Source organism: Anoplophora glabripennis, unplaced genomic scaffold, assembly GCF_000390285.2.
Source record: "Anoplophora glabripennis isolate ALB-LARVAE unplaced genomic scaffold, Agla_2.0 scaffold2, whole genome shotgun sequence".
Classification (NCBI taxonomy): domain Eukaryota; kingdom Metazoa; phylum Arthropoda; class Insecta; order Coleoptera; family Cerambycidae; genus Anoplophora; species Anoplophora glabripennis.
This window is the reverse complement of record NW_019416325.1, coordinates 3,612,016-3,625,180: the sequence shown is the minus strand read 5'-3', so window position 1 is coordinate 3,625,180 and position 13,165 is coordinate 3,612,016. Positions and strand designations below refer to the sequence as shown.

General features: G+C 31.4%; 2 protein-coding genes across 4 annotated transcripts in view; one reads left to right on the top strand and one right to left on the bottom strand.

Moving 5' to 3' along the window:
* Positions 1-3,732: 3,732 nt before the first annotated feature.
* On the top strand, positions 3,733-7,680 carry LOC108916951 (phospholipid scramblase 2). 2 transcript variants are annotated; one of them, XM_018723313.1, is made up of 8 exons: positions 3,738-3,838; positions 4,032-4,088; positions 5,315-5,389; positions 5,439-5,588; positions 5,645-5,862; positions 6,068-6,238; positions 6,293-6,442; positions 7,538-7,680. In XM_018723313.1, the coding sequence occupies exons 1-8, from the start codon at positions 3,802-3,804 to the stop codon at positions 7,592-7,594; spliced, it is 915 nt and encodes a 304-aa protein (XP_018578829.1). In that variant the 5' UTR covers positions 3,738-3,801; the 3' UTR covers positions 7,595-7,680. The 2 variants fall into 2 exon arrangements, with proteins under 2 accessions (XP_018578830.1, XP_018578829.1); XM_018723314.1 differs by lacking the exon at positions 4,032-4,088 and having other exon boundaries at positions 3,733-3,838.
* A 3,209-nt stretch (positions 7,681-10,889) lies between these two features.
* The window catches only part of LOC108916938 (kinesin-like protein KIF13B), a 52,975-nt gene continuing 50,699 nt past the window's right edge, over positions 10,890-13,165 (bottom strand). For both annotated transcript variants that reach the window (XM_018723282.1, XM_018723283.1), the window contains exon 23: positions 10,890-12,688. In XM_018723282.1, coding sequence (XP_018578798.1) covers positions 12,612-12,688 — 77 coding nt within the window. In that variant the 3' untranslated portion in view covers positions 10,890-12,611. The remainder of the gene's footprint in view (positions 12,689-13,165) is intronic.

Below are 13,165 nucleotides of genomic sequence, written 5' to 3'. Positions count from 1 at the left end.
CATTTTATAGGGGGTTTTGGAAATTGAATAATTTCTTTATGCATTATGGATTAACAGTTATATATTTATGAAGGACAAAATGAAAAACAAAGGCATCTCCTTCGCACATTGGGCGGCAGGACAACAATACATTTATTACTCCCTTCATTATCCCTCATATGACTTGTGTCTTGTGTTTTTTGCGGCGGCGCGCGTGCCGGCCTGGCGTGGTCAGTTTCGTTTCGGTTGTATTGGTGCTGCGTGTTTCTCGCTCGCGATATTTGTGAGGTTATAACTGTTATAAGTGCAATTATATTTCTTTCGGGCTATATGTGTGTTTCGCGCTATTATTTGAGAATTTGTGAGTGAAATCATATTTCTTGTGCTCCGTAACAAAAGTGTTTTTAGTGTTTTATTTGTGTGCTGTGTGTGTGTTTCGGGCTGTTGTTTGTGAATCGTGAATGCTATTATATTTTCTGTGCTAGTGAAGTGAAGTTTTTTGTATTATTATTGCTCTGTTGTCGTTATATGGATAAATGGAGGCGGTGCCTGGATGTTCGCGAGCCGGATGTACTGCTGTGGGTACAAAAAAATCTATATTAAGTTACAGAGAAAAAACGATAATATTAAATGTCTATAACCCTTTAGAAAAGGATCATCCCATGAAACTGAAGACTGGTTTGGTGGAAATGTGTTCTAGATATACTGGAGTAAGCGAATTATCTGTTTTCAAAATTTTAAGAGAGAAGAAAATTGAAGGAGACGTTAAGAAACCTAAAAAAGGGGGTGCAAAGAAGAAATTAATATTAAATGAAGATGAGAAAAATGCAGTTTGGCGTACAGTACATAAATCATAGAATTTATATTTTGTTTATAATTTGTTAACATTTCTTGTTTGATAGAAAAATAACTTATTTTGTTGAGATTGGTAGAGAATTGTTGTTAGTGTTTTCATTTGATAGAATCATATCATAGGATTTATATTTTGTTTTCATTCTGTAAATATTTATAGTATATCTGTTATACAAGGTTTTTGCTTTGAAACTTCGTTCTCCTTATAAAAAAAAGAATCGTAATGGGGTGCGATGAAGAGATCAGTTCACGTCTGGAACCCTGTTCCTACAAAAATCCCTTTATTCTCATAAACTATTTGTTTTAAATGTAATTTATTATAAATCCAATTCGTTATTTAAATTCCACATATGTACTACATTTCACCTCTGTACGCGCCACTGTTTATTGTTCCCTGCTCTACGATCAAGCTCGCCAGGTTAGTATTTGACGTATAACCGACCACTTCGTACACTCGATGCACCTGGCCGACTACAGCTAGTACCAGAACACAGTGCGTATGCGGCGGTATTTCAGATTTTACATTCAATTTCATTTTAAATTTGAAACGGTTCATCTTACGCCTCCTAAAAATGATGACACGATTTTCCTTTGATAAAAGACCGACAATTTTTTGCTCTACTTTGCATCGTATACGATCGTACTATAGGAAGATTTATTTGCACCCATCCTACACTATATGAAAGACCAAAAAAATAAAAAATAAATAGTGACGTTCCAAACCTTACTAAAAATGTAAATTAACGGATTTAATTTCCATAATATCATGCCACTACCGACCAGTGCTCATTAAATTCACTTGTGATTGACCCTCAGCTCATTTATATTTCCTTTATTTACTTTTGGTAATTATATAAAACCCTATTAATCGCCGCCTCTGTCCAAATTGCTAAGAGTTGTTTCGCCCGGTGACTAAGGAAAAAGGAGTCCTTGATGGTCTCGCTATTCTTGAAAGACGACACGCAAATTTTGCGGATATTACAGCCAAAAACTCGTAGAAAACAGTTATTTGTTTATTGAGATCCGAGAATGATCCCCACAGAGATGGGATTTGTGGTAAACTAATTTTAGTTTTCTTACGACACAGTATCTCCTTAAGCCGCTAAATATCACAAGGTAGGTACTGGCATTTATTTAATAAATCGTTGGTATATAGTGGAATGTTCCCAGCGTTCAAATTCGCTGCTCGTGTAGCGCGATAACAATACATTCCTTTATAAGTCTTTTTTCATTCTGGGGTGTAATTTTCCCCTGCATAAATCTGCACAAACCTGGTGCCCGCTTCACACATCTTAAGTAGTGTTGGTTGCCTACCTGTCAGTCCCGGCTTCGGGAGGGAGAATTCTATCGCACAGACATACAACTTGGTTTCACCCCTTTTCATCGAAGCAACCTAGAGATAGCATTTTAAACCACGAAGTTCTAGTAAACATACTCACTTGCCCCCGTAACCACTGTATAGTGTACAGCAATTATATTATTATTCTCTTTGTTGATATTGTCCTTTAAGGATATATAAATCGTCGTTTGTCTATTAAATTAATTCTTAATCCAGCCTTTGTGTCTTGTTTGTTTCCGGTTTAGGAGATACCATAACCTGGCGCAGACACCGATTGATATACAGTAGGTTATTGTGTCACCTGGCCCGTCTCCCTTTTTGCTTGTAGGCATAGCAAGCCTGTGGCAGGCTTTAACTCGTTCAAATGAAATAGGTACAAGAATATCACTTATTTGTTACTTAAAAGTCGCTTATTTAAGGTAAAAAAATATGTATTTGCTGGTATCGTCATAAAACTCGCAATCCTAGGATAACAACGAACAATCGCAATAAAAACTTATGCTAGGGTAAAAATTGCACTTATCTATCGTTATAAGACGATGGGATTGCAACAATAAATAAAAAGTTAGCAAAAAACTTTTTAACTACTAGAGCGGCGTAACCTTTCTGGAGCCTACATTGAGAGAAACCATCCAAGTGGGCGCTTTGCTAAGAAACTTTAGCTACTGTTAGTAAAATATTTACAAGGACAACAAAACAATCATGCCATAAGTAAATGCGTTTTGCTGAGATATGTTCGCTATCACAACAAAAGATGTCTTATCTTAGTTATCAGCTCAAATTGGTACCGAAAAGTTGCAAGGGGATAAGGTGAGGGGCCTGGCTATGGATCAAAATCGTGGCGGTCATCGGGGCGTCAGGTAGATTCGAGGAGGGTCAGAGGCAGACAGTGCTGGCGGGGTAGGCTAAAACAACAACAATTCTAGCCCAATTGCAATCTACTACTACTACTAACAATTAAAGAAAAGTTGTATCAAACTTTCCAAGTTGTAAGACCCCCGTAAACACCTTTACAAATTTACAGTTATATTTGTAAATTGTTGGCAATGGTGCAGCAATTTTATTTTGCTTACTTGGCAGCTAGTAATAAGTAATTATCCAAAGTAAAAACTAAAAGTGATATATCTAAATATAATTAACACAAATACACATACCTGTTATACTAAAATTGTTAAATAATGCAATAATTCATGGAACTTTTTATACTTATTTATCTAGGACACCCTGTATAAAGACGATAATTGTCTAGTAAGAGGCCCCAGCTAGAAACAAGCTTCAGCTCGTTATTCCTTAATTTATATCATATAAAGATAGTAATGTTGCTGTTATATGACTAATTATTTTAAAATGTGGGATTACAAAATTTTATAAAACCATAAAATATTTCTCCCTGAGATTCATTTCGGGAAATGGTAAATATTGAGACATAAGCGACTTTATGACCTGAACACGATATTTGTATTGTAATGATAATTTTTATTGAACAAAGATTACGTGTTAAAACAAAATGCTATATTTAAAGATTAGATAAACGGGTATTGTGATAATTGATGAGAGATAAATACTGATAAACAATATACTGACACCCAAACAGTTCGGAAGTGTATAATTTCTATAGTAGTTTTTTAAAAATGAACCAACAAGAAAATATTTACAGTAATATGGATGGTAAGTAAAAATATATAACAGTTATTGTGTGAACTTGCTTATCTAAAAACTGTTTACAGGCAAATAATAAATACTGAATGACAAAATTAATATCATGAGTGCAACTTGTGTCACAATATCATGTGAACTAATTCATGCTTAGGTTTAGCCATCGGAGGTCTAGGACAGATATTAAAATCCTGTTTCTTTGCAGATATGTCATTACAAGTTTTTTCACCTACTCGTTCTATTGAACAAGAAAACCGTACAGGTAATTTTTATTAAAAAAATATTCTAAACTAAGACCAGATTAACATCGTCAGACATTTCCGAATTACTGCGCGAGAAATGACAAAGCCGAGATCTTATCTTGGGCGGATGTAAAAGAAATCTGTTTAAAAAGAAAATTAAGCAACTCGTTAATTATTCATAATTCTATATCTAAGAATCAGAACACAATCAAATCAAATATTATTGTATTGTTAAATACTAGTGATGAGTAAATAAGGATTTTTAGGTAGGCAAACATCATTTTTGTGTACACTAAACCATATATTTATCGGCATCTCCCAATACAGAACATAGTTAAAACATACATATTTACTTTTTTTGATGCAACTGTGTAAACAAACAACAAACAAAGGAGGGGCTCCCGAAGTTCCAAAGATTGTGTTTATTATTGTATCCAATTACATTAATTAATTTACACAATCTGCAGTATCCCACTGGACAACTCTTCTACGTTCGAGTATAAACAGCCATAGGCGTAACATCGGGGCACTTTTTACAAATCTACATGTTAACTTAAAAATTTGTTTTTAAAATTATTCTCAATCGCCGTATAACGAAGTGCACGGCAATAAGTAGTTTACCGATTACAATTATTATTAATTTAATATTGTAATGTGTTATTGACTTAATTAAACATTGTGCCAACTTTTTTAGTAATTTAATTAATTATTTAACTCAAAAATGAATATTTCGAACAATTTTACAATGAAAAGATCCTCTCGAGTCATTTTGAATCGTTGCACCATTTTGGAATAAAATTGTTCTGATTTAAAAATAATTGCCTTCAAACTTTCAAAATCAATTGTCGAAAATAATAATTTGTGTTATTAAAAAGTGTAACAATTTATGGGTTTTTTTGGAAATAGTTGAATTTTTTATTTGTAATTAGAGAATGAAAAACATAATTGTTGATCAAGCAGTTTATTGATTTTCCCAAACTTTATTTTTGTAAAAAAACTATTTTTCTTGTTTTTTCTGTTTTTATTTATACATATTTTTTTATAATATTTTTATAACCATACAGACCTTTCATTTGTCTTATGCATTTTGTTCATTGCAGGCTATTTTCGGGACACCTTACACAATAGTCATACACTAATTAAATCTGATTTAAAAATATTGATGCAAAAAGACATGGAACGATTTATTTTCTAAAACTTCTGCTAGAAAGTCTGTTCCTTAGAATTAACAATGTCTTTGTTACAGTCTTCGCGGAGTACTGCGAGCCAATTATGGATCAACCAACAAATAATAATGCAACAAATAACAATAATAGAAGAGGTAACAAAATTTATTCAGTGTTAGAACTTTTAATAAAGATGTGTTTTAGATGGAGATTTTCCAGGGCCTAGAAGACCAATTCCAGTTTCAATAATAGATCAGAATTCAAGTCTTACATATCTAGCACCAGTGAGCGGTTTGGATTTTCTCATAGACGTAAATCAACTCATCATCCAGCAAAGCGTAGAATTAGCAGATTGTAAGGAACAAGTACTTCGTTATCTATTGAATAATTATTTAATGTTTCTGTTTCAGTAATATCAAATGTATCATCCGAGAATAGGTATACGGTCAAAGTGCCTAGGGGCGATACTATTTATTATGCAACAGAAAGTTCGGAAAATTTCCAAAGGACTTGTTTTGGTTCTGGTCGGTCTTTTAGTATGAGACTCTATGATAGAACGCAACAGGAAGCAATACATTTTAAAAGGAGATTAGCCTGCGGCAATTGCACATTTTGGTGTTACTTGCAAGTATGTATACCTACAAATAGATAAGTTTATGCAACAAGTGTGTAAAGTAACAGTTTTTTCAAGACTGGGAACTTTTGCACCAGTCCCATAACTTTACACACGAGTTACGTACACTACTACCCAAAAATATATATACAGGGTGTTACCAATAAAGTACACATCATATGGGAAAAAAATATTTTCTCTTTTATATTGTTGCTTATAGAGAATGGAAATTTGGGTACCTCCAGGAGAGCTCGTAGGGACAATAGCCCAAAACTTCTCCATATCCATGAAATCCAGTTTTAGTGTTTATAATAGACACAACGAAATCGTTTATGTTATAGAAGGACCTTCTACTTTCGGATGTCTATTGGGGAAAGATCAAAATTTTCAAGTAAGTACTAAATTTTAAGACCATTTTAAAAAATATACCTACTAATTTTTCTAGATATATAATTCTGATGGCTCGACTCAAATAGGAAGTATTATTCATCAATGGGATCAAGTTCAGGTGTCATACAATTTACTATTGCAAATGCCCAGTAATATATATGAGACAAGACACAAAGCTTTATTATTAGGATCTGCTTTTCTATTGGTAAGTAAAATTGATATGCTTTTAACCGTCATCTGCTAAATTTCAATCCAACGTGATCCAGCTAACTGTTTTAACACTTTGGAAGGGTTTCCCACATATCCCAAGAACGGGTTCGATTTTCGGGAAAACATAGGTGCTTTTATTATAAAAAAATTTGTCCAAATGAAAAAAAACAGTTTAAAACAGTGTACAACTTACATTCGTCAAGCATTATTTAAATTTTATAAAAATAATATGCGCTGCACAATATTAATAAGCTTAATTATCTATATTTTAACAGTCGCAGGCAAAATGACGTGTAAAAATATTCAATTTTAAAACGAACCAAGTCGAGCTAAGGAATGTTCATAAGAAATCACGTTAAAAATTTCTTTTAAAATATACCATTTAGTAGAAATTGAATTTTCATTTCCTTTTATTTGTATCATTTCTAGAATACATCTTATTTGATAATTACTTTCATTATTAAGAATTTTAATATTATTAAAATTGAACTTATGATTATTTTCTACGGCACGTTTTGACAATGCAGTACTATTTATATTTTTCCTAAGAGTTAGGCAAAAAAGTGATAAAGATGTATCAAGGTAAATGTTTTCTATAATTAGATGGTTCAAACATGTTCCTTTCTTCCATTCAAGAGTTCAGGGTGTTTTTCGTTTTTTCTCTATTTTGTAGACGTTCATGTCTATTTTTACGAATTATTCATTTGTGAACATTTTTAATTTTGTTAATGGTTTTTTCACTAATTTTTCTAAGCGGAATCCTGTGGAATAAACAGAGTAATACAACTTCTGTTTTGTCAGCTATTAATCAAAATTTTGTTTCCTTATATAGTGAGCTTTTAATGAAATTTATACATTTCCCTTCTCATTCTAAGCACAAGATTTCTCCATTAATTTTACTTTTAATCAAATAAATCACCTTCAATACTTTCATCTTTCCTATAAATGATAATAAAATAATTTGTAATATCTGATATTTGTATTTTTTCTATTTTCCAGTGTTCTAAGCACATTACATGGAAAACAATTTTTTATTAGAATTATAGGAATTTTTCTGTTCTAAAATTTACTGTTACTTTTTTTATTACAGGAATACATGTTTTTTGAAAGCTCGAAGAAGAAAACTGGTTGCCGATGCATCTGTTGAAGAAAATATACGTTATGTGGTGTTTATGGAGATAATAATTTTTAATGTATAGTAATAAAACGTTAAATATAAGTGTTTATGATTCATATATTATAATTGCTTGTAGGACCACAGCTACAAATAAACTTTTAAAACTATGAAAATATCAAATTAAAATAATTTAATAAATCTAAACAACAAAAATGTACACAGTAATATAAAATATGTATAACTACAAAATTACAACTTGCTTCTAACTTACATAAAAACAACAAACCCAATTTGAGTAAAACAACAAAAAGCATTTTATTATTAACGACAGATATTAAAATGATTTTATTTACATTGTTAAATGTACAAGTGGCTATAGTTATAACTTCGGCCGAAGGGACCAATTTGCTTATAAAGTAGTTGGGATGTTTTAAGCCATTACGAAAGGGTAAATTTATCTGTTTAAATATTATCGCTACTCACTGAAAAATGGTGAACAATATAAACTAGTTATTTATTTTATGAATGGTCATGTTACAAAAGGGAACTATGTTACAGTCAAAAATGTAATAAATAACTGACTCTCACATTAATGTATTACAGCCCAGGTAAAAATATGTAATGGGTTTTAAAACATGGATTAATCATTTGTATTCTGAAACATGCACGTGATCTTGAACAATTTTATACAAATCAATAATTTAATTTAGAAATTAATTTTACAATTAGGTAATATACACTATATATATATAACAAACTGGACAGAATGATTTAAGTTGGACAGGAAAAGGTCTAGTATTTTATTATTTTGACTCGATTACAGTTTAATTAATTTAGTCAATGGACGACTAAACCTCAAAATCACTGAGCAAATAAACCACGAGGACTAGATTATATTGCATTTTTTTACACTTTTTATGGAATGTTTTCTGTGGTACACCATGGAAGCCCAACTAAATCAGCCAGTTCTTAACAAACACCCACACTAAATGCATTTCTGGAATGTTGACTATATTTTCATAAATGCAATAAACAAAATCTGCAGAAGGTAAACTAAACTGCTAGCTGAAGTTCGACATGACCACTTTGCTAACAAATTCTGCAGTTTCAAATATTATTATTGATAATAAACTGGGACAAAAAGAAAACAAGATTCTGAAGCCTTACAGACCTTATTGACTAGAAAATTAGTTATAATCTTTTTATTATATGATTCTCTATTTATTTTATCCTGTAAATGAAATATTTTTTGTTGGGCAATAAATGCATTATTATTATTATTATTATTATTATTATTATTATTACTTAGTTTTTCAAAAAAATAAATAGCATGATATTAAAAAATCATTAAGGAGTTATAAAAAGAATCTTTTGTTCCCTATCGATAACAGCATTTGTTTTCAAGTAAAAAAATTGTGGTAAATGTTGGAAAATACACCACTATAGCTCAACACTTAATTTTCTGCATAAATAAGAAACTATTTATTTAAGTCATCCTGAAATGCCAATTCTTTTTGAAACACTGACATCGGTCATAAATGATTTTCATAGTATTTTTTTTAGTTTTTAATAAACCAGCATTTTTATCTTACGTACAAATATTTTGCTAATGGTGGTAACAAAAATAAAATTTTCCAGCATTATAATCAATAACAGGAAACTAACTGAAGAACTTTGACCATTAGTTTTTGAGAAATTCTTTTCAAGCGGTAAATCTGTTTTTTTGGAAATGATAATTAGGCTTAGCGCACGTGCAGTCTAACAGAGCCGGCGCGGGGTTCGGTGGCCTTCACAGCTGACTCGTGTTTTAAACTGATCAGTTATTTAGGGAACCTTGTAGTAGTTGGTGTCGCGTCGATATCTTCCTTTTTTACGTCTGCTGTGCAACAATTTCTCATACAGTCCGTTGTCAACAGTAAACGTTGAACAGTCATTTTCCCTAGACAAGTTAATATTAAGTGATAAACGTCACCGTTTCACTTCAAAGAAAGGCAAGTAGTAATATGTCTTCCAATATGCCATGGAAGCCTTGTCTCAACACTAAGGTTTATCCTCTACTCAACCTTGCTCTTTGGTAATAGTACTATGTTGCGACATATTTTCTGTAAACTCATCAATATTTTCATTCGTAATCTGACTACGGTCCTGTTAAACTCCACGCTGCACTAAGCCTACTGATAATGTTTCTTTAATTAAAAAAAGAAAAAACAAATAAAGTTCTGAATAACATAATCAACAAAGTTGTTTAAGGCTTTTAGGACTAAGAATCTTTATTTTACTTCATTATTTTCATGAATGCAGTTTATTACCAAAATTGAAAAATTTGCTCAACTGTAAAAAACTATAAAATATCTTTTATAAAGTTTCCGTCTGCCCAACCTTTGTTTCATCATTGACAATGGTCCAAATGCACAAAAAAAAAATTCTCATTGAATGTACAGGGTGCCCCAAACTCGACGCCCCAATGATATTACAGGGTAACGAAAAATGTTACTGAAAATTTGAAGTATAAAATTCAAGTGGCATGGATTGAAGTCCATTTTGCACCAAAAATTAAAGTTTTAGATATTTCGAATCATGAAATTTTTTTCCAGGACGTACCTGTATTTTTCCATATTTAAAAAGAACATATTTTTTTGATACTTTTATTTAAAAAATAATTTTTCTCTATCTATTTTCATTAAAAAGTTATGATCTGAATTAAAAATAATAATTACAAACGATTTATAATAATTATTTTAGAATTTACAGCTTCGTTAATAGTAGGAGGCCATTGAAAGCTTTCATACAAGGCTTGCTGTGACACTGTTAATGAAGTTGCCAGAAAGTCCTTGAAATAGTAATATCAAATACATATTCAAATATTAAACATGTCTTTAATTAATCACAAAGAAAACAAAAACAATAAAAGTAGAACAAAAATCAAGAAGTATATCACATATATAATCAAAATTATTATAACATATTTTCTATATGTCCACTCCCTGTGCATTTTCGTTGAAATTTCGCAACTTTCTAAGCTGCCATTAATTGTTAAATAAATAAATTAATAAATGGATCTTGTAAAATAAAGTTCAAGCTTTAAAATGAGATGTCGTGCGTCTCAATCCGTTCAATAGAACTAGATATAGTAAAATTGGTGCGCGCGGAAACGGAAAATGTAAGATATTTGAACTAAATTTGCAATAACATTGGTTAAAGTTAATCTTTTTTTAATTTTCAAAAAAATATATGTTTGTTATGAGGAAACGTAACTATTAACACATAAAAAATTGTACTAGATATAAAAATAAACTTTTTACAGCCATTTAAACATTTTATTTGTTAATAACAATTAAACTGACCACTTTCAGGTTTTGCGACCAAGTTTTTTGGATTCAGGAGGTCAAAATACATAAGAAGAAGTTGTTTGCAGCCCTGGCACTCTTATTGGCCACAGAACCCTATCTGGCTCCTAGATTAATTGTTTTCCAGAGAATGTCCGATCAAGTTATGAGTAATGTAACTTTGATGTTCTAATTATTGGTTTTACTTCTGATCATAACTTTTTAAAGAAAATAGATAGAGAAAAATTTTTGAAATTTATGTTCCTAGAAAAAAAATATTTCATGAGATCATCAACGCAATTTTCGAAATATCTAAAACTTTCAATATTTGGTGCAAAATACGCTTCAATCCATCCCATTTGAACTGTATCCTTCAAATTTTCAGTAACATTATTCGTTACCCTGTAATATCATTGAGGCGTCGAGTTTGGGACACCCTGTACAGAAGTCATTCCACCGTGACAAAAAAAGATATACGTAACCTTATTAACTATGGTATCATATAGTTGAAGCTTCTGGCTGACTTAGCGAGTCTTTCAATAAAAAATGCAAATTAAAGTTACCACTATTTAGACCTATCTTAATCTACTTCCTAAGGACACACAGAATTATTTAAATTACTTCTTGTAGGCTACATATTCTATTATGATTACATATGCCATTAAATCTGTTCAAATAAATGCAAGAAGCAGATTCACCTCCCGGCAAATTTTTTTTGTCGTTTGCTCAAACAAACCGTTTACTTACTAAATTATCAAATAAGGATTGGTAAAACGTTAACTTAGTCACCATTTAAAATTTATATATATTTACATGCAAGATTAACTTTATACTACTTAAAACAATAAATGTTTGCATAGAACCATATGCAATAAAAATACGTGAGTAAATTAAAAGTAATATTTAAAATAAATAAATAATTTAAAAAATGTATAACGTAACCTAAAAGGAAACAAATCGTATCACTATAAACTTAACTATAAATTCGTTAATTTTAGGATAACGAGGTGAATCTGGATTCTTACAAGTTACATAGCACGCAAATTATAGTTTAAAAATTCACACAGCGTGATGGGTGTAGACGGGAGTGCCTCTGTGTCAACTAAGAATATCACAGAAAGAAATGCTTACATAAAAATCAAAGAAACCGAGTGCATGAATCTTAATATCCTGCCCGCATGTCTGACGTCCATTATTTCCTTAGAAAATAATGCGTAGAACTGTAAAATACTGATATCCCTCCCAAATCCATTGAGATCATGCCACCGCTAGTAAATAGTCGAAATGAAACACAACCGAAGTGGGAAATGTGACAGCATTTGACGCGTCACCGGTATTTGTGCAGTTTCTTAAGCAGGAGGTAGATATCTCGCTGAACGTAAAAGGTCTATACAGCGCGGCTCGAAGGTGCCGTGGTATTACCAAGCTATTGAAATTAACCGTGTAGATATATATACATATTACTAAATTACATAAATATGTATCTATCTGTCATGTGAGGAAGAATCAGATCGATAATACCAGAGCACCTAGTGACGCGCCGGCTATATAGAGTGCACCAAATAGCGATACATGTGAAACTAGTATGTATGAAATGGCAAGGATGATTAACACTACGCCATGTAAATGGACGGCACACACAACTAATGTGTCGTAAAACATGACAAATGGCAATAAATATAGGGTGGAATTATGGATGGGCGGTCGATGTCTGAATCAATTTACTTAGCCTTTGAACTAGCTCGGTTACCCACGTTGTTTAAACCATTCCCACGGGAGCGAGATCTAGGCAACGACTCTGAAAAAAAAAAATTTCCAATGACGATAACGATTTCATGCTTTCAATGATTTTTGGCATTTCCTGAGGAGATACACAAAAACATGGTCCTTTAAGCTGCAATTTTGGTCAACTTGCCTCTATTTTTGATACAAGTTAGATAGATTCTAATGCAATTTGATTTCTTTTTTCAGATAACCCTTTTTTGAAAAAAATTTTTTTTTAGGCTTTACGGTAAGGCTCATAACTTGGTAACTTAATATTTTTTAATAAAAATTTACACGAAGCAAGTTGAATATACACTTAATAAAATAAAAAAAACATATTCCTTAACTTTCCCGGTCAAAAAAATTCACGAAAATCGCTCACTTTTTCGGCCGTCACAATGACTATTCCCCTTAAGGTATGATAGAAATTAAAAAAAATGATAACAAGCAGAAAAATAAATGAATTGCGAAAGCTTTTCTTTCAATCTACTTTAAAAAATATAAACTTTCT

Excerpts from the sequence above, each read along its gene's own strand:
- LOC108916951 (XM_018723313.1), top strand. The coding sequence starts at position 3,802 with ATGAACCAACAAGAAAATATTTACAGTAATATGGATG. Across the intron at positions 4,089-5,314 it reads TGAACAAGAAAACCGTACAG|TCTTCGCGGAGTACTGCGAG; the intron begins GTAATTTTTATT and ends TCTTTGTTACAG. Across the intron at positions 5,589-5,644 it reads AAGCGTAGAATTAGCAGATT|TAATATCAAATGTATCATCC; the intron begins GTAAGGAACAAG and ends TTTCTGTTTCAG.